The following is a 25,832-nucleotide window of genomic DNA, read 5'->3' as shown; positions in this document are numbered from 1 at the left end:
AGTATTGGGTTTAGGGAGCAGCAGCAGCAGAGAGGATTTGGGTGGGAGGAGGAACTGGGGAGATGATGGGGGGGAGTTTTGGTACATCTGGTACCTGGAATCCTGCACTGCTGTTGGTGTGACAGGACACAGGGAGCAGCAGCCACCCCAGCACGCTGAATCAGGAGCTGAGCCTTGTTAAATAGAGCTTTATTTCCCCCCTGGGTTTGCTTTTCATGCCAGTCAATGCTGGGCCCTGGAGGCACTAAAGGGCTGCGGCCAGGAGCAGGAGAGCTGGGATGTGCTTTTGTTCAGTCCCAGTGTAGTTCAGGAGAGTCCAGCTCCTTCCCTGGGAGAAGCAGAGGACAATGGCACAGTTTACTGCCTCCCAAGGTCAGGCTCTTGGCATGGCTGTTGTTGAGTGACCTGGTCTGGGGGCAGTAGTGGTACACTGGAAAGAAAGGTTAAGAAACCACCCATCGCACATGTTGTTCAGTAATACTACAATAATTTATAAAGGCATCAAAACAAATTCAACATCTATTCACAATGAACTGATTCTGGAGACAACACTTCAATTACCAGGATGGTTTGGTGATGTTGAAGGCATCTTGAAACGAGATGGAGCAAAGAGTCAAAACCGTGCTGCCTTCTGCAGCATCCTCCTCCCTCACACTGCCTGACTGCTGCACGGCTTCCTCCTCCTGCGCTTCATACAGGTGAGGTTTGGTGTTACGCAGAAGGAATCTACATCAATGTTTAGTGTTCCATGCCAGGCACAGGCTCTGCACGGTGATTGGAAAGAGACAAAAATCACTTCAGGATCGCCTCTGCGTCAGGTGAGGGTTGAGGGTTGGTTTTCCACAGGCACCTTTCCGAGTTTGGAATTGTTTTGCTGTCAGCATTCAGTAGAGTAACAGGCACAAAAGGCTGCAGAGCCCAGCAATGCTGCTGCTGTCAGGCTGCAGAGGTATTTATCAAGCAAAGAGGCCACGCTGTGTGCGGGGGATGCTCTGAGGACTGGATCCTGAGCTATTTCTGTCTAATGGGCTCTGATAACAGGGGCTGCTATACGCTGCCTTGAGCTAAGAGCTGAAGGAAGTGAAGTCACCCTGTGTGTAAACAACTCAGTCACCTAGTGAGGAACAGTTCCACTCTGTAGTAATTGCTAATTACACAGTAGCCAGCCCTAAGAAAAGCCCTGCTTTAGACAATGACAGGCACTTCCCTGCAGTCAGTTTACTACAAGGAATTACACATTCATCCTAGGTAGCATTTTTACAGGGGAGGGAAAAGCTCTTTTGATTCTTACGGGCTGAGCTGGCCCCGTGAAAGTCACAGCAGGAACTGTGTGAGAGGGGAGATGTCTCAGTGCAACCTGGTCTGAGAAGGATCTGTCACTTGTGATTAACAGCCTTCTAAAGAAGGAGGGAATTGCTTCATTGGAGTCTGCAGGTAGGAATGTGGCAGGGGGTGAAGGTCAAACCAACCTGCCTTGGCTTCCATGCCTGAATTCTGGATGGGCCTGCAGCCACCCCAGGCACACTGGCCTGGAGGATGGATTCACCATCAGCATTCACAGCAGCTGCCTGGCAATGGGACCTTCAGACAGCTCCACCACACTGACCTAGCAGCTCCTCAGCTATGCGTTACCATTGGGTTTTTAACGTACAAACACATTCATTGGGTTTCTGTAACCTAAAAACATCAAGGCTGGGGGCTGCAGGAACTGCTCAGTTCGGTCCCCATGCCCGTAGCTTTAGTAGTGGCTTTAAAAACATGTATAAAATGACTATGTTCAAGAATGGCAGTAGGATCAGGCAGCAGAACTAAACTAGCAGGGAAATGGGACAGTGGTGCCTGTCTAAACCTGTCCAAAATAGTAAATGGGAAGCAGAGCTCTAAAACTGAGGAAAACGCCTCAGAAGTGATTTGTAGAGAAATGCTGGAAAATGAGCTGCCTCTGCACCAATCCTAAAGAGCTACAACAGTTCAGATTAGCCTTGGCTTCGAATCCAACAGCCAGAGTTGTAGATAACCTCAGCACAGTGAAGAAATGTTTCCTGCAAAAAGGAAGCTGAAAAGTCTTCCATGGCAATAGCAAGAGTTCAGCATTCCCCGGGGTGTCTGCTTAGCTTTGTGTGACGGCAGCTGATACCTGGAACTGTGGTGCGGGGTGGCTGAGCTTTCACACGAGGCTGCCTGGCCAGGACACCACAGTGAGTGTGACTTTGTTCCTTTGCTCCTTCAGCATGGGGATGAGTTCGGAGTTGCTCATTCCAATCGCAGGCACCCCATTTACTGCCACGATTTCATCGCCACATCTAGTGAGAGACAGGAAAATGCTTGTCAGGACTTAATTATTGCTAACACTGTGCCCAAGGACCACCAGGGTCATTGAGCCCACCCTCAGCCAAGATCATCAGCTCCTTGTGGGAGCAACTTGTCACTTCTGAGTCAGAGGGTGAGCGAAAAGGACACTGCTGCTACTTGAGGGCCAGCAGTGTCCATCCCTGCTCAGCAGAGGAAGAAGTTAGAGAAAACAAATTAGTGCTGATAAACACACCCACAGCCAAGGTCACTCCTACAGCTACGAGTACAGTCGCTCAGGTGAAGTGCTCACGAGGCTCTAGCTCTGTACACAGAGATTTTGGCGTCCTGCTTGCTCTGCCCACCTCTGGGGTGCACCAAGCAGTAGTACTGGTCAGCTGTGCTGATGCGAGGGGCTGAAGGCAGCCCACTGCCTGCCTGGTGTCCGGTGGGGACAGCACAGGAGCCCAGCTGCCCTCAGTCCTCCCAGCAAGGATCTGACCCTGCTCTGGTCTTGAACACCATTTTCAGGTGAGCAAAGCCCAGCTCCCTGCACCGCATCCCCTGCATGACAGCAGCCCTGCTTCTGTTTTTATAGTGCTGCACTTGTCTCAAATATCCCCTTTCTACTTTTACCCAACTACTCAGTTAAAACCTTTCCAGCCTTTTAAAATATAGCTGTTAATTCCTTTTTGTTGCACCTTTATAAAGGAACCAAAACAGTCATTAATACGTACTAGGACTCTGGTACAATGCTGGTAACAGCATTAACTGCACAGGTGAGTGTCTTAAGAGTCACAAGTCATCAACCTTTAGCCCCTCAGTAAGACACTGACCTAAGCAGCAGTGTCTCTCATGCAGACATACGTACTTGAGCTTCCTGTCTCGGAAGGCAGGCGTCCCAGGCACTATGGTTTTGATGAAGAAAGGTTTGTTTCCTTTGCTTTCCTCAAAGCCCCCGACGATGCTGAAGCCCCAGCTCTCCAGGTTACCCTTGCTAAGGACGATATCTTGACAGCAGTGAAGGTAGCTGCAAAGAAAGACAGGCACGAGCGTGTGTCAAGGAAAACTGCCTGGCCACAAATGTAGGTTTTCCCTTGTGGAAAGCACAGCTATGTTACAGCCTCATGGCCATTTTATTGTTCTAAGGATTTAAGGCAACCCCTTTGCAGGGGCAAGTTTCAAATCTGAGGATGCCAGTCCTTTGGAAATCCTCTCTCAGTATTGTCAGTGCTGGCTTAACAGAAAATTACCATCCTCTGAAGGGGTTTGTGACCTGAAAGACTGATGAATTCTACTGACGAACATGCACAGCAGTAGAGACAAAACCAAATGAATCATGTGCAGCAGTTATACCCATGCAATTCTGTATTCCATCTGTGAAGGCACACAGCAGCTATGCATTGCTGCTGGAAAGCAAAGGTGAGGTATGGTAGCTTTCCTTCTGCTAACTACCACACCAGGATATGGGAGGTCTCCCCTGCGGGGTCTCACCCAGCAGTGTTCAGTTAAGGCATTGGACACCTCACAGGCCGCTTCCTGAACCCCAGCCACTGAGGAATGTTCTCAGCAAGCCTGGGGCTGCTGCAGCACTGGGGCTACACTGGAGAACGCGCTATGTAAGTGCCAACAGCACTTGGTCCTCGAGTCTGTAGCACAAAGACACGCAGAGCCCTTGTGAGGCGTCTGGAAAGGTGTGGCAGGAGCCTGGGCAAGCATCCCGTGTTCTCTGGCACCCAGTCAGGTTGTGTTCTGGCACCCAGGAGCTGCCGCTGTGTGAAACTGCTGCTGTGCACCCCACAGAGGTGTTCCAGCAGCTGAACTTCTCCTAATAAACGTTTTGGCCTCGGGGCTTTGCCTGAGCTGTTTGCAGATGAGTTTCAGATTTCAAAGCCGCCTCGGTTACTTCTCAGTAGGAGAAAGATCCAATTATCTGCTTTCAAACTGTAATTTACTCTTGTGGGAGCTCTTCACACAGGAACACTGCAAGACCCAGCTCTACCTTACTGATGCCTCCATGGTTTTCTTCTTCTTACACAAGTGTAACAACACAGTTATGAGAGATGTGTGTAGCAGGTAGTGCACATATAGCCCACAGATGAAGAGTGGTAAGTGCTGTGTCAGCACAGAACATAACTAAAGCCATTAGACACAGTCTCAGCCACACTGTGCACAGTTACCACTTCCAAGAGTCAATGCTTTTAAAGAGAAAGGGGAAGCCCATCTGTAAACTTGGTATTTCTAGCATCTGTAGGACTTGGTGTGCAATGAACTGGGACAACCCCTCCCTTCCAAACCAGCACTTTGAGATCTTGTTATACTACCAGTAGCTGGTATTGATTTAATGTAATACTGTGAAGAAATCAAAGTTCCTGTGCTGTCTTCTGTGACATACACAGTGACGATGACAAGCATTCGGCAGCAATAAGCAGTAGCATACAATTAACTTGCAACACTCACGACGACCAATTCATAGCAAAGAATGGGGAAGGAGTAAGTTACGAGGACAGCAGAGCTACCCACAGGTTCATTACAAGACAAGAAAATGCAAGAAAGATACCAGCCACTTGGTTCAGTACCAGTTGCCTGAAGTTAGATGGAAAATAACTACTACACCCTGTCCCTTTCTAGTGCCAAATGAAGGGGGGCAGCATTAATACCAGCAGTAAAGGTGTTTCAAGCAGTGTATTAAATGGCACGTAATGTCACTATACTCTTGACATGAAGGCAGTGATCACTGATCAAACACCAGACAGTGTCTGAGGGTTCACACTCTGGTTTGAGCTGCCCCAGTGCAGCTCAGGGCTGTTTGTACCAAGCCTTCACAGAACAGACAGGCTGCTTCCCTGAGAGAGCCTGGTAGGAGGGTACTGAGTTAAAGCCAAGTTACACTCGAGACAAATCGACCTTCCTTGGGCTGTTTTGTTTAGCATTTGCAGGCTGCTAAGTAACACGAGAGTCACGTAAGAGAGGCTTTGTTAGTGTTTCTTCTTTCAGGTGCCTCCAGAAACAAAGCTGTAAATAATCCTGGCATCCCACAGGAGGGTTTGGCTTTACTGCTGCACGTGCATCTCCACGATCCTCCTCCCGTCAGCTGGAATGACACAGGCTCTACCCCTCACAGCTGAATGTGTGTTAATGAAACTGCAGCAGTGAGCAAACCAGAGGTTCACCTCTCAGGAAGGAGACAGAAATCCAAGCTTTCAAAGCCCCAGCCCTGCGTCTGGAACTTTCCATATTGCTAGTCAAATCTGTGCTCAGTCTGTGGTCCAAAGCTTAGCAGCAGGAAAACTCACCTATGCAGAATCATTTCTACTTCATGCTAAAGATGACACAATTATGATAGCCAGAAAGAATGAGACTGAAAGAATACCTGCCCTAATGGAGATGATCACATTAGAAACTATAAACTAGCACAGGTATCTGCTGGCTTCTGTTGTGTGATCAAGAAAGAGCCACAGAGCAATTCTGGTTAATGATATTTTAGCAGGAGCTGTATCTACATTGACTATACATCAACTCAGTGCCACAGATGCCAAAATCTTCTCATGTTTTGTGTGTTCTTGTAGGAAAAAAAGGGTTTTCAGGAACTTCTGAAGTACAATTACTGCCCAACAGAAGTGAGGGAATGATGTGTCACACCATGAAAGGCAGCAGAAGTTTCTTAAGCATCCATTATACAGTGATCTCATTAACAAAGAAAGCTTTCCGCTGCCTTAGAGCTCAATGAGAACACCAGCAATGCTTCCAAGACAACCAACAAAGCAATTAGTTTCTAGTGTTTGGGTGAAAGTTAGCTTTGCGGCTGAACAGATCTCTGTACAGTCACCAAACCCACGTACCTAGGCAACCCAAGCCACATGATCCAGAGGGGAGACCAGCTGAATCCTTGCTCCTTGATGTCCAGAGAGGGCTCTGGTGCATTCAGTGGAATGATTTCCAAGGCTTTCAGTACCACTGAGTGGGAAGCTGCATTAGATTTCAGTGCTGAGACAGCTTCATAGTAGTTGAGATGAGTCAAATCAATGCCATTTATGCTCAGAAGTACATCTCCTGTTGATTAAATGATAGGATTATTACAGAACTTTTGTTGTGAAGCCCATTTCTCCCTCAAGGCTTACGTGGAATCCTGTGCCTAGCCTCACTTTAGTGTCCAAGTCCAACCTTTACTGAAAAAATCCAAACAAACCAGTTCCCAAAGGATAAAGGGTCCAGGAACCTCCTTACCTCGCTTGATTCTGCCATCCCTGAAGAGGCACCCAATGGGCTGCACACTCGTTACATATATAGGGAGCTTGTTTTTGTTATCCCTTCCACCTCCAATTGTTATTCCTAAAGATTCCTTTGGTTCCTTCTTTATTGCAACTGTCTTTTCATGACTTGCGTATCCCTGAGGTAAATCCTACAAAGCAATGACCGTACAAAATGCAGCTTCATTAAAACAATTAACATGAGAAGCCCAGATCTGGAAGAAAATAACAGACCATTGTGTGTCTTTAATTCAGAACATTCCAGCAGTGCTGCTGGATTGCAAAGCCAGCTTCTCATGTACTTGCTCTGGGTGGAAATGCTACCCTGTGTTTCCAAAGTGACACCACCACAACCGAGGCACTGCTCTCCTGATGATCCCACATTCATTTGCAGTAGAGATGTTCACTCTGAGGAGAACAATTTTGCACTGAAGAACAAGCTATGAACTCATTTCGAGGCCATTCATCCTCAAGCAATCAACCTCTCTATGACTACTACTAAATGTTTAGGTTGCCGTGAAAGCAACACGTTAGCATGTGCTGTACAAGCAGGATGTACGTGATGTTGTAGGCTCTCAAAGAGCCACATTCCAGCCATTTATAACAGCTACTTACTAAACTCAGACATATTTAAACACAGAAGTCTAAGCAGTTATAAGCCAGTTTCCTCACTCAAATGGAAGTTGTAAATGTAGAGCAAATCTCTCTTGGTACCACAGACTGACGAATCTCCTCTTGCTCATACTGTTTCTTTTAATATGCCATCCCTTTTAGTAAGGGATGGAGCCATAACACTGAGGTTACAGAAGCACTAGTGTAATTTGTGTAGTTTCTACTTCTGTACTGTGAAGCTCCAAACCAGAAGCATCATTCAGTGTCATCATGCAACACCCTGAATGTTGTGTACGGGATGGATGTTGTGAAGCAAGTCCCAAGCCTCTCGTGGATGGTAAATTCCTGTTGCCTTCCCAGACAAGAAAGGATTAAACACCAGTTCTGCATTGACATTAGAGACATTAGAAGAAATTTTGACCCTGTTTTCTAGTAGCTGACAAATACACAGTTCTCCAGTACCAAAAGCCACAAACCTGCTGCTTTTCAATAGCTGAAGAAGAACTGGAGCTACTGATCAGTCTTACATGATAAATGGCCATCACAGAGCAAACCTAATAGATCTGTCAGACCAAGAATGACCAGTGCTTTTGCTGTTACTTACAAACCTCACCTTCTGGTAGGTGGATTTCCGTCTATAGTGATTCTGGTCTACTCGCCTCCGATGGTGCACGGGGCTTCCCCCATTGCTGCTGCTGCTGCTGCTGCTGTTTGATGTGCTGCCATCTTCTACCTGCTCTGGCAGCTGGATGCCTGGCTGCCTCAGGATCACAAAGTTCACTCTTGACTCAGTGGTCTGCCAGGAGAAACAAAGAGAGGGTGAATAAACTAGGATGACAAATACATTAGAAATCAGGGATGGCTCCTGTCAGGTTCTTGGGAGAGAGGAGGGTTGGCAACGGTTTCTATGGAGGGTCTGAAAGGGGGCTATGTGATGTGATGTTTTCTGTGACGAGGCACAGAATCCTGTGGTGAAAAGAAGAAAGGCATTAGCAGATGTTAGTCAGAAGGAGCAGAAGCAGAGGCTTTGCTCGTGCCTCCCTCCCCTACGAATGCCAACCAAGAGAAAGTGGAAAGGAATGAGTAATTCCTCCACTTGAGTACAAATAACCAAACCAGCACATTGTGGTGTAATGCAGAATGAGCAAAGCCAGGACGCTGACTGGACCCACGATGGATGACCACAATGCGAGTACTGGATGCTTTTATTACAAAGAACCTCGTTAAAGCTCTTTCCCTCCCAGTTTATGTACCACAGCCATTGTTCCACATCTCCCACCCATTTTTTTTCCCAGAGTACCTGAAAACGTGACCTTTTGTCTAAGATTGCTGCCAGTTAAACACTTAACCAGCTGCATGTCTGGCCTTGGCTGAACTGCAGGGAAAGCAGTTGCTATTGTTACTGCTCTTCTCATTTGGGTTGTTCTTTCAGATAATCAGACAAAACCTCTTTGTGAAGGGCTCCACTGGGGTAAGGTGTGTGTGCTTGCTTGGGGCGTTTCCTGCAATGGATGGGAGAAGCCAGTTGCCACTTTCCCTTCTTGACACAGGACCTTGTTTCCCTGGTGCCACAGCATCCTGGCAGCAGTGAATCCCCTGGCTTTGGAAAAGGAACCACATCAACTGTTTGTGTTTTCTTCCTCTGAAAACTAGTAGGGTTCTGTTTTCTGAAACAGAACTTGAAAGTCTCTTGCCTCCAAAATCACTTCAGATAAGAGTAAATCTTTTCCTGAGAAGTTGGCACACATCCATGTCGTCATAACATATACTGTAAACATCACATCCTAAGATGGGGATTTGCCCTCCCCTTCAACCAGGAGTACCAGACTACGTACAGTACTTATGGCTGTGCAGATATATACAGCTATGAATGGTACTTTACAAGAGAGGAAGAAGGACTCTCTTCTGCAAATGGTTTGCAATCAAAATCACACTTAACCAAGAATTTGAATCAGCCCTCAGAGGAACAGATGGTCGTGGAAGGACTGTCACAAGTTTCACACAAATATCACTCCAAAAGGAGTTCAACTCCCAAACCCATTGAAGCCAGTTCTGAGACTCTGGTTACTGATTTCAGTGGGATGAAGGAGGAATTCCTCATATGGGAGTTACCTCTGCACATTACAAAAGAACTACAGCAGCACTTGGGGGATGAAAACAAAATTCCATAGAATGAAATCACATGTATAACATAAAAAAGGATCTCAGTACTAAAACTCTGCTCTTTTCTCCTATATCGCTGCACTCCTCTGCTGATTACCAGGAAGAGGACTGGCTCTCCCTCACTGCTGACCTCAGATCCTTTCCGGGATATAAACAGTATGTGATGAGATGTATTGTGTCAGGATCCTTAGATAAAAACAGAAACTGGAGGTCACTGCCTAGGGAGATAAAGAATTTAAACTGATCTACATGATATCTGCTGCACACGTAGCAACCCTTAATCCTTAACCAAAATTCCCTGCCCACTCCTTTCACCAAAACACTTGGCATGCTGCAGCAGGAGCACATTCCTGTGGAAAGACCACCTCTCTTCTACCCGTTTAGTATTTTAGAAGGTTTTTAGCCTGGGGTGCCTTATTGCAAGACTCCCTTCCCAAATACAGGCACAATGGGGAGATGGCTTCAAATCAGCTGAAAGGTTCTGTTCTGTGCTGCCAGCTTATCACACCTCCCCACACCACCTTCAGTTTGACTGTTTGAAGAGAAGCTGTTCTAAGCATTCTGTCTCTGCTGCATGCATCTACACAGCGCATACAAATACTCACTCTGCAAGAGCAGCTCCAAACACCACCCCACAGAGGAGATCCCATTGCCTCGGCTGAACTACAGTGCCACAAGCAACTGCCTGGCTTCACAGTCAGAGGTGACTCACGATGGATTCCCACTCTCCATGTTTATCTTCGTTTGGAAGCAGTGCTTCCCACACATCCGCAGGGAAGTCACTTTCCCAAAGAGATATTTCAGGGAATGCAGTTTGCTCTAATGCTTTCTGTTAGCCCCTGGGTCAGAACAGGAGCCCTGCCATCAATGCAGGCAGCTGCAGTCATTAGCCATACAGCCTCACCATGTAATAAATTACCTGGATTATTTGTGCAGCAGCCTCAGGTGTTCCTTGCCTCAAATCCTGGCCATTTATTGACAGGACTCTGTCATTCCGACTCAACTTGCCATTTTTGGCTGCCAAACCTCCCTCTAACAGATCTAGAATAAAAATCCCTGGCTCATCTGTCTTCCGGATCAATTTGATTCCCAAGGGTTCGGATCGGTCTCTCTTTATCAAGGTCACGTGGATCACTTCCCGGTTTGTAGTAGAAGAGGAATCCTGCTGTGCAGTCTTATTGGAAAAACCCTTCTCCTGCAGGACCATGAGGTGGAGAACAGGACCTGGGTGGCGCAGGAAGGAGACAGCTTGGCAGTGAGTCACGCTGCTGATGTTGACGCCATTCACCTAGAAAGACAAACAAACCAGAGTCACTAATCAGAACCTACATAATTTAGGCACTGTCCTCAGTGCAGAACATCACAAAGTTGGAGACAGGATGCGCAACTCCCTGTGCAATGCTGCGACTGAAGCAGCTGCTTCTGGTGCACCTTACAGAGCAGAGCTGTCTAAAACAGGATGCAGAAGAAAGCAGATGAAATGAGACCATAACTGATGGTGAATAGCTGAGGAGAGGGACAAGACAGGCCAACTCAGCCACTGAATCTGAAACTGCGAAACATTAAATCGTTACAACCATCCCATGGCAATGCAGAACTACTTTCCCTTAACTTCCAGCCTTCTATACATACTTGGAGGCAAGATTCCAATTGGAGACTACCCAGCCTCACTTTTAAGTTGAAGAGTGGTCCGTAGTCTACAGTTTTCTGGAATCATCAGTTTAATCATGCTTTTACCAAGGTAACTCTGAGAAGCTACTTTTTGGTTTGTCTGTTGTCAGAGAAATCTCTGCAGTCCTCTGTCAGGATACTAACTGGGCTACTAAGTGTGGGGACCTGCCCTACCTACAGCCCAAACAAGACTTAGATATGTGAAATTCACATGGATAAAAAAGAAGTTCCTCTTGGTCTATGTAAGAAATCATAGATTGTAAGAAACCAGAGATTGTATCGGCCTCCTGTGCACGTGGGGCTGCCCATCCTCACTGAAGTCCACAGCCAAGGAGGGTAATTAGGTCTTTATGGCTTGTCAAATGATTGGGCAGCCATAGCCATAGCCATAGCCAGGAGGTGGTAACAGTTCTCACTGTGTGTAGGCTTTGCTGCTGCACACAAGCTTCTGTCCCCTTGCTTAGCCCACTGCTATGCAGCATGATGAATCTGGAAACTAAATCTGACCCTGGGTCAGCACCATACGAGGCTGGTGCTCTTTATTACTCACAGTACATATCTGATGCGTACTTCAAATCGTAAGGTCTTAAACTTTGGACCTGCCCATTGAGAATATGCAGCTTAAGCAACATAGCAGAGCAAGCAATTACAATACTTCCTAACTAGAGCAGAGTGCTCTGAAGGGAAATGGTGCTGCTGGGTGAAACATATCAGATAGAACCCTTGTTTATCCAAAATGCTCTAGATTTCAGAAAGCTATCACATATGCAAGGTAACCGTGAGTATGTCCCCAAAAGTCCACTCCTCACCCCCAGTGGATACACAATGCTGCTGACATAGAAGTCTGTCAGTGCTCTAAAAACCTCAGCTGTAGAGATAACCCTGTTCTTCTAGGAAATTCTGCTCCTCCAGCACTCATCTCAAGCCAAGAGAAGCAATGGGACTACCAGTGGGGTTTTACAGACCTCCAGTATGTGGTCTCCAGGTGCTATTCTTCCATCTGCAGCGATGACAGAATCCCGCAGGACTTCCTGAACAACGATGTTCCCTAGTGGGGTGTCCTTACCCCCAACTATCCTCATCCCCAGCTCTTCTTCTGGGTCTTCTCGGTGAATTTCGACTGTGGTTGTTTCAGCCACAAGACTAGTTCTCTGAGGAAGGTCTGATTGGGGAAATTGAAGAGGAAAAACACCACATTAACAGAATTTCCCTTCACATAGCACCATGAGATTTGTACTGGCAGGCTGTGTTCAAAGCAGCTGATGGAGGGAAAGCAGCTACCAGGACAGGAAAGAATAGATCAGATTCAAAGCTTAAAAGGCCCCTGTTTCTTTACAGCTTCTCTAGAATGTTTACCACCTTCTCCTAGCTTACAGTGAAGTTCAACTCTTCCATTATTAATTCTTTAGTTTTATTAAAGGGCATTCAATATGTTTCACTTACTATTTAGAGATTTATTTTGCTGTGGTGACAGCTGACCTACTAGAGGCATACACATGACAAATGCCAGTTTCCACAATGCCCATTAGCAAAGGGGACTACTGGGCTGTAATTACTGCTCTGCCGCTGCAGTGACTTTACCACAGACAGCTCACTGCAACTTCCCTCCTCTAATTTCCTTTCCTCCTCTTTTCCCATCCCCCCTGTCAAACAGGAGCGATGTTTACCTATTTCACAGCATACTGAAGGTTAGGCAATGCTTCTCAGACACTTTGAAGATGAAAGTTGTTGTTAGCAAGTTATATTAAATCTACCAGCACTGGAACATCAGTGGCCCAACACTAATGAAGCCTGTCAGGGTGAAGGGCAATTGTCACATGGGAGATGCAAAACCTGACCCAGGTTTACTTGGGGAAAAAGCCAACTGAGAAGTCAACTGACCCCTGTATTAACTCTGGCACAGGTTGCCAGCTCCAGCACCTGCACACTTGGAAACCAAGCTTTGAGATAAGGCACAGAGATTTCCATGCTGCTGCCTTCTAAGAGGGGTTGAGACAAGCAGTTCTCTGCTGGAGATGGTTACTTTTATCTGCAAGGCTTTCAGAACTATTAATCCCCCAAAACTAAGTTATGCTTTAAAACCCCCACTTGCTGCCCACCATCAGTGAGGTACTGACCACACCAGGACACTGACTGTGTACTTAACCTTCTTCACAAGATTAAGAAGAAGCTGGAACATTTCCTAATTATTATCTGGCTTCTGCAAGTGCCTTAAGTGCTCCGTGTTCACACTGACAGGGACTGCCTTTGTTTCTGCAAAGAACACTGCCAGTATTCACTGCAGTCTAACAGAGATCCTCTGAACTCTTTTGTACAGACAGCTTTGTGCTTGCGAGCAGATCCTGCCACACCTCATGCACATGAGTACATCTCCCCTCTGCTCAAGGACAAGCTGAGGAAAGAGATTACTCTGATGGCTAGCAATGGCCGAGTAGCACTCAGGCTCTCTAAAAACACTGGGGACACTTTAAAATCTGAATTGTCTGAGATAATTACCTCATTTTTGTATTAGAAAATGTAATTATATCGTTACATTTCTGTGATCAAACTCTCACCTTCTTCAGTCTCCTCAAAAGCTGGATTAACCAGCCCAGGCTCCACAGTCCCCAGTGACACCACAGCTGCTGCAGAGCTTTCTGCCACAAGTGAGGATCCTGCAGGTGGTACCTCTGGTTCCTTGGGCGTGTTTGTCTCCACCCTGGCAGGAGGATCTTCCTTCCCTTTGGAAATGGGATTCTTTTTCCGCTGTAGTTCAGATTTGTATTTCTTGAAACCAGGACACCTGGAGAGAGATTGTCAGTGACAGTGAGTCTCTGCCTGCAAGGTTCAACCCTGCACATGTAAGCTCTGACTGACAAAGGTTTAAAGAAGCATGTTCAAGATCTCATCAGCTGCAAGGCTGGTATCACTTGTACCAGCTTCAGAGAGGGTTTGGTATTTTACTACTTCCAAAATTATTAAGCAAATTATTTTTAAAAGGAGAATGTAATAGCAATGGGAGTCTCCCCTACTAAATATTTACCTGGCAAACACTCACTGAAGAAAGCAATACCTGTTAAAATGCAAGCAAATACTTAGCTCTGACCTTTTAAAGATGCCTATGAATTGTATCTTTATGCAAAGGAAGTGGCTCAAGTTTCAAGCTCAGCCTTGAATTAGGCTTTGTTTTTAACAAACCAGTAACATGCAAGAGCAGCAAAGCTTGTTTTCTCAGATGGCACTCCACCTCCCCGTCCACCCAGGTGATGGCTCTGCTTGACCAGGAGCAATTTAGAGATACAATCCCACTAACCATTCCAAGAAGTAATTCTACATTCAAAAAACTGTGCTCAGTCTGGCTATGTTGTAGCTCAGCAAAAACAAGCTCTTTATCAAGAGTATTTACATATAAAAAAGGTGGCAGATGAGGAGGGTGATGAATGCAAAAGCATCACTTTCAGAGACATGAGTAGTATTGGGTGTTAACCAGAGTCACTTTTCAAATTAAAACCAACTATTTACATTCTGGCTAAACAAGTCTCATCCCAGTATTACTTCCTCTGGCTTATTCCTAGTCATTCATTCTCCAAGCAGTAAGATGACCCTGAAACTTAAAGACAGAATCTGACTGATCCACTTGTGAACATCCCTTCAAAGATGTCGAGAAAGAAATTCATTTTGCAAAGGGCAGAGAAATCTCCCATGAAAACAAGCTTCTAGATGCTTCTTATTCCTTTACGTTTCCTGCTACTTGTTAATATTGCTTAAAACTGAAAACCAGGAACACCAGAATCCCAGTGTAATTATAGTCTCGTTTCCCCCATGTTTCAGTCCAACTATGCCCACAGCTGAGGTGATTTTTAGCTATCTCCCTGAGGAAGATACTAAGAACCATGAAATGTATTAGAGGATGACAGAGTTTCCAGACAAGTCTCTAACATAAACATTTAAAGGTGCCTCCCTTTTCTGTGTTTTAACTCCCGTGCCAGAGGGATTAACAAGTGACAGAAGTTTACTGATAGCAGGGGAGATTTACAGAGCAGAGAGGAAGGCCCAGCCCTGGTGTGGGTCATAGCCCCAGCTACACAACTAAGCAGCCCTGTCCCTGGAGCATTCAGCCCTGCCTGATAACAAGCCAGCAGTGCCAAGAGATGGTTCTAGAAAAAGGAGATTATCAGATTTCACAGATGCACACGAGCATCTTTGAGCAACTTGCTCTAGTGGAAGGTGTCCCTGCCCCTGGCAGGAGGTTGGAACTGGAGGAGCTTTAAGGTCCCTTCCAACCCAAACCATTCTGTGATCTTCTGTCATCTCCCCTGGCTCTAACACAGGCTCTCATATGTGGGTACTGAAGACAAGCAAGAACCACAAGGCTATATCCTTGGCTGGAACTGCAAAGGTATCCTATGTGCAACTTCCCTGCACAGTGGTTGCCACAAAAAGCTGTGATGTAGCTGAAGGGAAACAAGCCTGTTGCATTTCTGGTTGCCCACTGACAACATACACGCTGCCAAGGAAGGTCTGCTTCTGCCTGCAATACAACTTGTACTTAGCTCCCTCTGTGCAATGATTAACTAGGTGGGAACAAGTGTTCTTCAAGCGCCATGGCAAGGGCTCTGTCACCTGCACTTTTTTTTAAAGCAACAACATTCTGCCTGCCAACAGCCCAACCAGCAGTGGAAGCACCAAAGCACATCCCTGCTGCCAAGGGCAAGGTATAAAAAAGATGTCTCCTTCTGCACAAGGGAGAAAGAAATAGTATTTTTCATTTGCTTCTCTTTCTCAGGAAAAGAAAAAGAGGAGATAATGGAATTGTAAGTAGGTGATTCAGCAACTGCATAATGTGCAGCTTGGAGGGACTTACATTATTTGGATCAAAGAGTTATGTATTGCACATCTTAATTGGCCCAATTAAACTGGCACCACTGCACGATCCCTGCTCCCAAAGTGTTGATTTTGTGCCTTTCTGCTCTGTGCAAGTGAAACAAGAAGAAGCATGTTTGTAATAATTTCAGAGTCAAGTGCCCCAGATTAGGACACACAAATGTATATCCAGTCGATGGGTTTTGTGTCTGTGGACAGCTTGGAGGCCAGAACCTTGCCCTTTCCTCTGTGGCACATAGGAGCTTGCCTCCCTAGCACACACATGCACAATTACACTGTCTTCACCCACCCACTTCTCTGGCCTCACCCTCTGTCATCTCTGGTGTCCCACCTTGCCCCAGTTTAAGAACTGTACTGTGAATGGCTCTTTCTGGTCAGGAGCACAACAAACAGCTGGCATTATACAAGAAGCAATAAGGTAATGTGAATGGGAACACACCTGTTTTGCAGATGAGCTTCTAGTTCACACCGCTGCATTGTTTGCTGACACTCAGCCTTGAAAGGGCAGAAGACAATCAGCTTATCCAACAGGTTTCGTACTAGAAGGCTGGACTTGTGGCACTGCTGGAAGGAGAGCTTCTTCCGATCCATAGGACAAAAGTTATACTCCTGCATGAAGTTCTCAAGGCACTTGAAACAGTACGTATGTCCACAAGGGGTGTCCATAGGCTGGAGTAGAGGCTGAAGGCAGATGTGGCAGATGAGTTCATCATCCACTTCATCCTGGAAGTTGTAGAGATGATTGTCCAGCAACAGGTGGAACTGACCACATTCGCAGCAGAGTTCACTGACTTGGGACATGTGTTCTTCTGCTGTGGGATCAGCCATGACAGCCAGCATCAGGCACTCAGCCCAGCAGTAAGGAGACTTGACTCGTAGTCACTGTCTGACAGAGGAGCTCTAATGAAAGGGAGAGAAAGACTTTTAGCAACTGTCCTCTCTGGATAGAGCCAATTAAACATTAAATTGTATTCCTGCCTTAACTTCCCCCTGGTATCTTCATGCCCTTAAGGTTCTTCCTTCCAGAGCAACCCTGTGAATGTTCAACCCAGGGATCTGAGAACGCGAGGACATCATTCAGCAAAATGCTTCAGCGCATGGATAAATTGAAGCTTAAATTACTTTACACAGACCAGTGACACAGGCTGTATAAAACCCTGCCAAATGTATGAACTAGAAACCCGAGACAAAAGCTGCATGTTGAGGGAGAACAGCCCAGGGAGAGAAGGGAAGGCAAAGAAGAGATAACCCAGGTAGTGGGTTTTAAACTGACAGTTTCTCTCTCTGGCTTTCCAGATTATACAGATTATTTTCAAGCTATGTATGGTGAAACATCAGTTTGGGAGTTCTAGCTGTTGGATTTCTGTTTCATGGTTTGGGGAGGGATGAGGAAAAAGAAGGGGAAGAAATTTCAAAAGAAACTTGAATCTAAAGCACATTTCCTTCCGTTCAAGCCCACTCCCTTCAAACAAGTTAATTTTAACAAACAATCCATTGTTCCCCACTCATCCATGCCTAAGTTCACCCATGGAAACAAATTTCCTATAAAAAGACTAAAGCTTCCTAAGTGGAAAAAACACAAAGAACTGTCCACATCAGTTTGTTGCAGTAACATTATGGGAAGGTTTGAGCTTCAGCTTCTTATAGATACAGTGAATAGCATCTAAGTTCTTTACAGCTGCTGCTCTATTAAAATTAATAGATATGTGTCCAGTCACATCCATTTTGAATCTCACCTACTGTAATTAAATACAGAATTCACTTGAGTTTGCTGGAGGCACAGAGACTACTGCAGGAAGGATGTTTTAAAGCAAGCAGTTATTTTAACGAAGTAGGAAATAGGCTACTAGATAACGTTCTGTATTCCAGTAGTTGGGAGGCTTTGGGGGGCAATTGGGGTTGGTATTTTTTAAGTCGATGTAAATAGCCTTAGAGTCTTTTATAACAAAAAGAATTGCAGAACTGTGATGAAATGGAAAATTTCTGACATATGACATGGAAAATACCTGAAAACAATTGCTTTATCTGGAACAGGTAAAAGCCCAAGCAAGAGCGAACACTGGTCTGCACCAGTGCCTGGAGGACATGGCTGGCACACAGCAGCAGCACCTTTGGAGGAGGGTGGGCAAGAACAATAAGATAGCGAGAATGGCAAGAAAAAATTAGTCATGGGTTTCTAATAAAAGTCATACATCACTCCAATTAATTGTCAAGCACAAGTCAGCTATTTAATTAAAGGGATAACGTATCACCAACAGAATCAAGCCATTTACAGGCGAATTTTTACCCAGCCATGGAAACTTGTTCACTTCAAAAGTACTGTCACAGTTCCAGGTGGGTACAGGGCATGAGTTGTTTGTTTCACCTCCTGCTACTGCACTGCCAAAAAGCATCTTCCCCTTCAGGAAAGCGCTTGTGCTGGATGTACATACCCAGTTCTCCTGTTTGCACTTACTCTTTAACTCTTGCATGACTGACTTGTGCCCCCCAAAAGAGAAAGCACAACTCACAGCCAGCACACAAGCAAATCAAAGCAGGGGTATAGCCCTGTTCTTTGGTACTTAGCTCCACACCTGAAACAGGCATCCCTATTGTCTGCCTTATAAAAAGTCTCCATTTTATCTTGAATTCTCTCACCAGTGAAAAGGAACCATTTCAACATCGGTGAGTGATGTCACCTACCAATTCTAATCAATCAGCTCAGCACCAGCAGTTAAGGAATCATGGCACTTCCAAGGCAAACATCTCCCAGTAAGAAATACTGGTGCTTCGGGTTGTAGTTATTTGCATAAAACTTTGGCAGGGGATGAAACAAATCCACTTTCCCAGCAAAAACAAACCCCACGGTAATTTTGCTGATAAACCACTTTTATATGGGGGGTTTTTCAGATTATTTACCAAATTCATTCTCTGCTCTCTGTGTTTAAAGGTTATACAAGATGAATCCCATTTATGACTAATTTCAAGCCCCATGGAAGATAAAAGTATGACCACAATCTTGTTGCTTTTTTCTTCCCTGTAACCCTACGCTGTTCTACCCTCTCACTTCTAGATCATCAAAACCAAGGGGTGAAGATTCCATTCCAAAGCACCAAGGTAAATTTTACCTTGCCACCACTGTCCTTTCACTAAGACAGACACTCCTGCAGACATCAGAGAACCTCAGCCCAGCATCTCTGTGATGAAACCCAGCCCACACCCTTCGGCAAGGCAGGAGCTGGTGAGCAGTGGGGAAGACAGCAGGCTCCAACAAGCCTGCCGCTTGCTGGGTGATTCAGTCAGAAAGCAGATGTTCTGTAAGAGGAAAATTGCTAACATCTTATTCAGCAAAGATGACTACTTCAGCACAACAAGGAAGATCTGAAGTGTCTAGAAAATTTATTGTTTAAACGTAACACGCATGGTTCACCCTCAGCTTAAGCAGACCAGTGTAACCTCCTTGGGATTCTAGCTTTGAAGGGGAAGGTTGATATATACTCAATCTTATGCAGTTTCCATCAATTTTCAGTTACTTGTTTTAATCCCTAATGTTTTTGTGTTGCTCTTCTTGTCATATCATTCCCCCTTTCCAGCTCCCTTCCAACATCGCCACCCCAAGTGCACATTCCCTGCTCCTGCCCTTCTCCATAGTACTGGGATCTCCCCCAAGGCCTCACACATGTTTCAGCTTCTACACAATGCACATATTACCAAAGAATCATCATAGCATCAAGATCTAGCTTGGTCCCTAGTTACTACTTATTGACTACATGAAAACATTAAAGCCTGATGTAGACATATGTTACTGCTTTAATGAACTCTGATGTTGTAAAACATAATGCAGGGAGTCTGAATTACTTAGAAAGCAACACACCCCATTCCTATACATGGCAAAGAATAGAAGGAAATAAACCAGCAGAAATCCCTACTTCTTACCCTGTGTGGGCTAGTGGAAACATTTCTTTGGGATCACCTTTATCATTACTGTATTTAAATTAAAAAACCGTTGGCTTTTCTTTTTTGAAGTAGGATTCCTTGTATTGCAACAAGAAAAGGCTTTAACATTTTGTTTAAAGTAAGACTTATCAGGCTATCTAATCTATTCTCGTGCCAAAGCAAGACTATTCCTGACAGTATTAGCACATTGCCTATTCTAGTTTTAATTCTGCTAGGGCACAGAGCCTGAGATATACACCCCCTCTGCACATCCACACCACTGTTACTAGCTCTAGTAAGGAACATACCAAGAACCACACTGACGGCAAACCATTCAGCACCATTCCTGATAGGCAAACTATGTCCCATTCTCCAGAGCACCTTTATTAATTACTTCTACGGCTATTTGTAAAAAAAAAAAAAATCCCTTTAAAATAGCATAAATATCTAAGAAATCTTTCCAACATTGTGCTTCTATGTGCTCCACAGTGGCTTAGAAGAAACTGTGGTACCTGGCTACCGTAAGAGCCGCATCCCTGCTTCCGACTTATTTGAAGTCTTGGCATTCCCCTTGCTCCTTGTAAGAAAGGAGCATTCCTTGCTCAGTTTTTAAGGCATTTCACTCTGCCGTTGTTAGCAGAGAGCACAAATTGAAACACAACTCAGTCCACGCCGCCCGTCTGCTCACACAAAGCCAGCATTGGTTACAAATCACTTTCAGTCATGCGCATATTTACCTTAATGACATCTCTTTGAGCTCTAACATTGATGCTATTCCCATTTAAAGACAGAAATAACATCACCAGAGGCTAAAATACAGACCCACAGAGGCATCAATTCATGGGAATTTAATGCTTTAGTATGTCTTCAAATACGATCTCAAGTGACCCAAGATCACATAGGAACCTCCTGGGGATAAAAAGAAAAACCAAGACTGTTTCTATTCACCAACTGATTTCTAAAACCACAAGTGTGGTGAGTGACCCAGAGCACATTCCACATTGCAAAATAAAGAAATATGCAGCCAGTCTGCAGTAAGGATACAAAACACAACAGATTAAGATGACTAGAGGAATGTCACATACTGCTTCTGTTAAAAAAATCATTTAAGAGAAGGAGAAATCTGTCAAATAACTACTTCTTAATATTAACAAGTTACTTGTACCCTGGAAAATATTTTGGAAATACAACTGCTTTATGCTTTTATGCACCTGTAGGTTCACACTTATATGTTGATACACTGTGTTATTGAAAAACCTAATGTAAAAGTTGGCTTTGGGAGCAGGGTACATCCCCAACATCTACTGCTATGTAATAGTTCATTGCAATAATTATGCCAGTTATTATATTTATAACTGCATTTCCCTGGGAGACTGGAAATGCAACATTCCAACTAAAGGCTAAACAATTCCTTGATTTTTTTTGGGTGGACAAAGCCAGCCCATTCTGGATTAAGATGATGAAGGGCACGCACCAGCAGGGCATTAACCCAAACCTCATCTGCTTACATAAAAACAAGGCGAAGATGGATTCTAATGCTGCAAACCGAGTGCTTTAGCAATAAACCATAAGAAGAAGTGGCAGGACTTCTGCTAAGCTGCCTTCAAACAGTTTTCACTCAGTTAGGAAGTTTCATGTTTCACAGAATAGCATTATTTTTTCATCTTAGAGAAGTACATTGTGAAAGTGTTCCATAACAGGTTTTTTGCAGAGTCTTATTGCTATTTTGAATGAGGGCTTCACATCCATGAAATGGGACAGGGTTTCTATCAAATGCACTACTACTGCAGTGTTTCACAACCACAAGTAACCTGTCCTTAGTTTACAGCAGTGGCACAGAAAATTGTTGAAATATTAGATTTCTAAAAGCAATACTTCAAGTAGGTCAACTTTCACAAAAGCCACAATACCAAACCCAAGAGCAGTTTGAGGTGGCGATGTAAGAGTTTCAGGTAGTCCCATTTTCTTTCTCATTTTCTGATATTGCTGAAGATCAGACCACTGAATATAAAAGCTTCTTTAACTGGTAAATTTATATAACTAAATTAAGAAGTAACCTTTCCCTAGTTTACTTTGCCTACAAGCCGAAGGGTTTCTAATAAGCCACCTCCAAGAGTAACTGCTCAGCACTCAGATGAACACTGATTGAGAAACTCTAAATCAAAGCTGCTTTACTGTATTCAGTATAAACAGCGTCAATTTCACAAATTTATATTATTCCTATTAATTATGCCCATTCTTTAACTGAATTATTCAATTCATTCAATTAATAATTAATCTGAAAATATGTTTTTATTCTAACTCCCTGGTGTTTCTGTGCTCGTTGGACAGTTTTGTGCTTGATCTGCTTGAACTCCTGGGCAAGCATCTGTTTTCTCAAGCAGAAAACAGAAAAACTTCTTGTATTCTTGTTAATTATAATCAGAACCATTATCCTGTTCTACTAGAAAAGACTTATCATTCCAGGAAACCCTATGCTGAGAGATGTGCTAAAAGGCTTGGTTGACTAACACTAGCCTAAGGAGTTCTCTCCTGAGCAACCCTTACAATACCAGCTCTCCAGCATGGTGCATGGATTCTGCGTTTAGCAGAACACACTTCAAGACAGATTTGGTTTTTTAAGAAACCTGTTTTGGTGGTATATTTGAAAGTTCAGTATAAAAGCAAACCTTTTAGTTTTGCATTACAGCTTAAATGCAAACGTACTCCTAATTTTACGAGCTGACTTGAAAAATTAAGAAGCTGGCACTTAAAATTAATTTCTCTCCCTACCATATGCTCAGAGCATTTGCTTCTCATCTCTGTTGATGACACCACAGAACAGTAACTCTCTCACCAGGGACCCAGCATGCTGAAGTAGCAGGACAATACAAATGTAATTCCAACAATTAATCCCAGTTCTTTCCACACAGTAGGAGATTCTGGTGTTACCATTCCATTAGTATTATCAGGGTAACAAGAACCAGTAAATTTCTTCTCTCCTCCCTCCTTCGTAAGGAATTAAGTAGTGGTGTAAAATGTTTTCCACCTCCACTTCTCTCCCAAGGGGATTTAGCACTGGCTATATTTTAACATGCTGCTCTGAAAAATGGATACATTGAGTGCTATCAAATAGACGTGAAGACAAGTGCCGCACAAAAAGCTGGTTTGTTTACATTACTACTTCTTCCTCACCTTTGCTAGATACTTCTGCTATATCCACCATCCCTTCCACACCCTGTCTTCACACAAAGGTGCAAGTCACTCCATTTATGCTCACAGGAATTATTCTGTTGTACTACTCAAATCAATTTGCTTCTCCACAGAACTTGACTCAAAGACTCTTACAGAAGTTTCACCACTGGCAGCGCACATTGACTTTCTTTGTGTGTTCCTTATATTTTTGTATTGTGTCTAATCACCTCTCTCTAGGAAATTAAATACCCCCACCTCCACCCTCACCTCAGTTCACCTACATCTTGAATTTGGCAGCTATCTGCAATTCCACCCCTAAAAATCAGTTTGATGTTTGTGGGAGAAGTGTTCTACAGACAAAGAAGGAAGGAATCCAATACTATAATTTAAGGATAAACGACCTAATCTGTAATTAATAACGAAAGCTTCTCTAGCAATTAAAGCAGAAAGCTAAAAAACAAGACAAAAAGGAATTAAGAGATTTGATGTTCAGATCTAGGTTCATCTACATATCTGGTAACACACTTACTTTCCAAAGAGCTGGGTTTGCTTTTGAGAACAGGAGATAAAGATCATGTGTCCACTGGCTATACATGAATACTAGATGCTCTTAGCACATCATGGTCTGTGCCTCGCTGTAAATTCCTTCTTTACAGCAAAAGTATACACAGTATACTTTTATATATATACCACAGTATACAGAATCTGAAATAAGCATGTGTAGAGGCTTGTCTGGGTCAAAAGCCTCCATAACTACTCAGCCCTGATAGCTGTTACTCCTGCAGTAGCCTGATGAACGCAAACCTGTAAATCATTCTTCATTGTGATCTGGGTGTTGTATTTGTAATATAAATCAGATTATTTTTTATCAGAGAATTTCTGAAGCACACAAGGGAAGAAGCAAACTGTGCATTATGTAACTGCCTGGTTTTAAAAGTCATTGTTGGAATATCCTCACCAAGGCAGTCATCATCATATATATGTTAATGTGAGAAAGGGGGAAGAAGGGAAGAGAAAGACTGTTGCTTTTGGTAGACTTATGGTATTTATATACCTCTAAGCCTTGCCTGTCTTGTGAGAAAGTCCTACAAAGCTTTATTCTCTATCACACTCCATCGTTACTTTAAAATTAATTAAAACTAATTTCAGTTTAAAGAAACTAACATCGGCTTTTCTCAAGCTTAAGCATGAAACAATTCATCTTCCAGGTTAGCTAAAAAAGGACAAAACAAACACCACCTTTGCAAATACTGTTTTCTACATAACTTTACCATAAGCAATCCAGCAGCATGAAAGCAGAGTTTTGCACCTGGTGATGAAATATTTCCTATCAACAGTCAGATACTTACAGTTGCTAACATCAGAAACATCAGATTAGAGCTTTGCTGCTGGATAAAGTAGCATAGAATTGTTCATTCTCCACATCAAGGCAAATTCTGATCCCAGCTACAATTGTACTATGTTTTGTAATGGTGCTCTGTTTTAAGTTAAGAGTTTAGCACAATCTATTATTTAATCACATCCCTTTATATCAATAGGCACTTGGATCTAAACTCTGCAAAATAAAACCAGTGGTCAGCGACAAAAATGCAGCACAGCTGAGAGTGTTATTCTAGAGGGACCATCAGATTTCCCCCAGTCCTGGCTCTGTTTTCTCAATGGCTCCAGACAGCCCCAGCCCATTCTGGATGCCATCAGCAGGGCCTATCACTCTGCTCAGGATACAACACCCCAGACTTCCTTTCACAGGGTAAGAGGGCATTATATCAAAACCAGGGCAGAGTACTTTCCAGCCCAAGCTTGTTCCCACTACTAAAAAAGCTCAATTAAAAGATAATTAAGTCTGTAATTCCCCTTTGCACTCCATCTTGCCATCAGATCATGGTAAAGGGGAAAGAAAGAAAACAAGTTACCTCAATTTAAACAAAAAAACCCAACACTTAATCCCTTAGCCCACGTCTTCTCAAATAATTATGTTATGCAGCTCCTGAGGGTGGCATGCAGCTAAGTTTGAAGTTAGCTTAAAACTCCCACCGGTGCCTGTGGGCAGGCAGAGCTGCTGCAACCAGTAGCTTCACCACAGAAAGCAGCTTGTGAGTACTACAGAAGCAGTTAAAAGAAAACAAAAAAATCTCTGGATTAAGAATTACATTCCCCCAGAGATTTACAGAACAGTAACATGGCTCGTTTTTAAAAGAGCTGAGACACGTTTTGCTGCTAAAGACATCTGTATTACTGGTTCATAGGCTTAAGAACAGTTGCACATGTAATTCAAGATGCCTTTTAATCATACAGTTTCTCCTGATGTATCTTGTTGACTTTAGACTGAACTCTCACAACTAGGGGAAAACAAAACTGCAAGAGGCAATTCTTTATTTGTTTTGTGGGTTGGTGTTTTTCTTTCCCAACCAAATCTTACCCTGATTTAAACCTGTGTCCAAGCAGGTGTCAGAAACAGGTCTTCAAGAACCATTGTTATCTTACCTTATTAGGCACATATTTACAGTATGTGTAAACTGATAGTTAATATTTTCTCTTGTTCTAAAAATAACCTTAAAACAGGTATGGCTGCCTCACCGGTTAAAAGAGCAGGAACAACTGACCAAAGTCCTTCCACTAGCCACAAATCAATGCAGCAACCACATTCTTCCTCAGCCACCCGTGATAAGCCCTGGTTTCAACAGGAATGGGGAAGCAATCTCCTTTCTCTGTTCAGTTTTCAGGTTGCTGAGGTTATGGGTAAAGTAGCCCCAGGTGTTAACCTCACGGGGAACTTTTTTTTATCCTAAGTACAAAAAGGCCCAAAAGACCCATTATGGTTATTTTTAGGTATCCTACTCGAAATAATCATAGGGCAATTTTTGTTCACTACCAACTGAGATCATGTCAAAGAGG

General features: G+C 43.9%; 1 protein-coding gene across 7 annotated transcripts in view; it reads right to left on the bottom strand.

The window, feature by feature from the left end:
* Positions 1–25,832, bottom strand: part of LOC136019655 (ligand of Numb protein X 2-like) — a 29,855-nt gene that overhangs the window by 529 nt on the left and 3,494 nt on the right. For 2 of the 7 annotated variants that reach the window (XM_065690075.1, XM_065690076.1), the window contains exons 2-10: positions 16,288–16,748; positions 13,541–13,767; positions 11,951–12,147; positions 10,234–10,602; positions 7,765–7,947; positions 6,517–6,691; positions 6,132–6,342; positions 3,161–3,319; positions 174–2,303 (exon numbers count right to left, since the gene is read on the bottom strand). In XM_065690075.1, coding sequence (XP_065546147.1) covers positions 2,168–2,303; positions 3,161–3,319; positions 6,132–6,342; positions 6,517–6,691; positions 7,765–7,947; positions 10,234–10,602; positions 11,951–12,147; positions 13,541–13,767; positions 16,288–16,688 — 2,058 coding nt within the window. In that variant the 5' untranslated portion in view covers positions 16,689–16,748 and the 3' untranslated portion in view covers positions 174–2,167. Of the gene's footprint in view, positions 1–173; positions 2,304–3,160; positions 3,320–6,131; positions 6,343–6,516; positions 6,692–7,764; positions 7,948–10,233; positions 10,603–11,950; positions 12,148–13,540; positions 13,768–16,287; positions 16,749–25,832 lie in introns of those variants that run through there. The other 5 variants (XR_010614994.1, XR_010614995.1, XM_065690077.1 and 2 more) reach the window with 5 other exon arrangements.

Source organism: Lathamus discolor, chromosome 9 (genome assembly GCF_037157495.1).
Source record: "Lathamus discolor isolate bLatDis1 chromosome 9, bLatDis1.hap1, whole genome shotgun sequence".
Lineage (NCBI taxonomy): Eukaryota > Metazoa > Chordata > Aves > Psittaciformes > Psittacidae > Lathamus > Lathamus discolor.
Note: the sequence above shows the minus strand (reverse complement) of the source record. Positions and strands in the feature narration are given on the sequence as shown.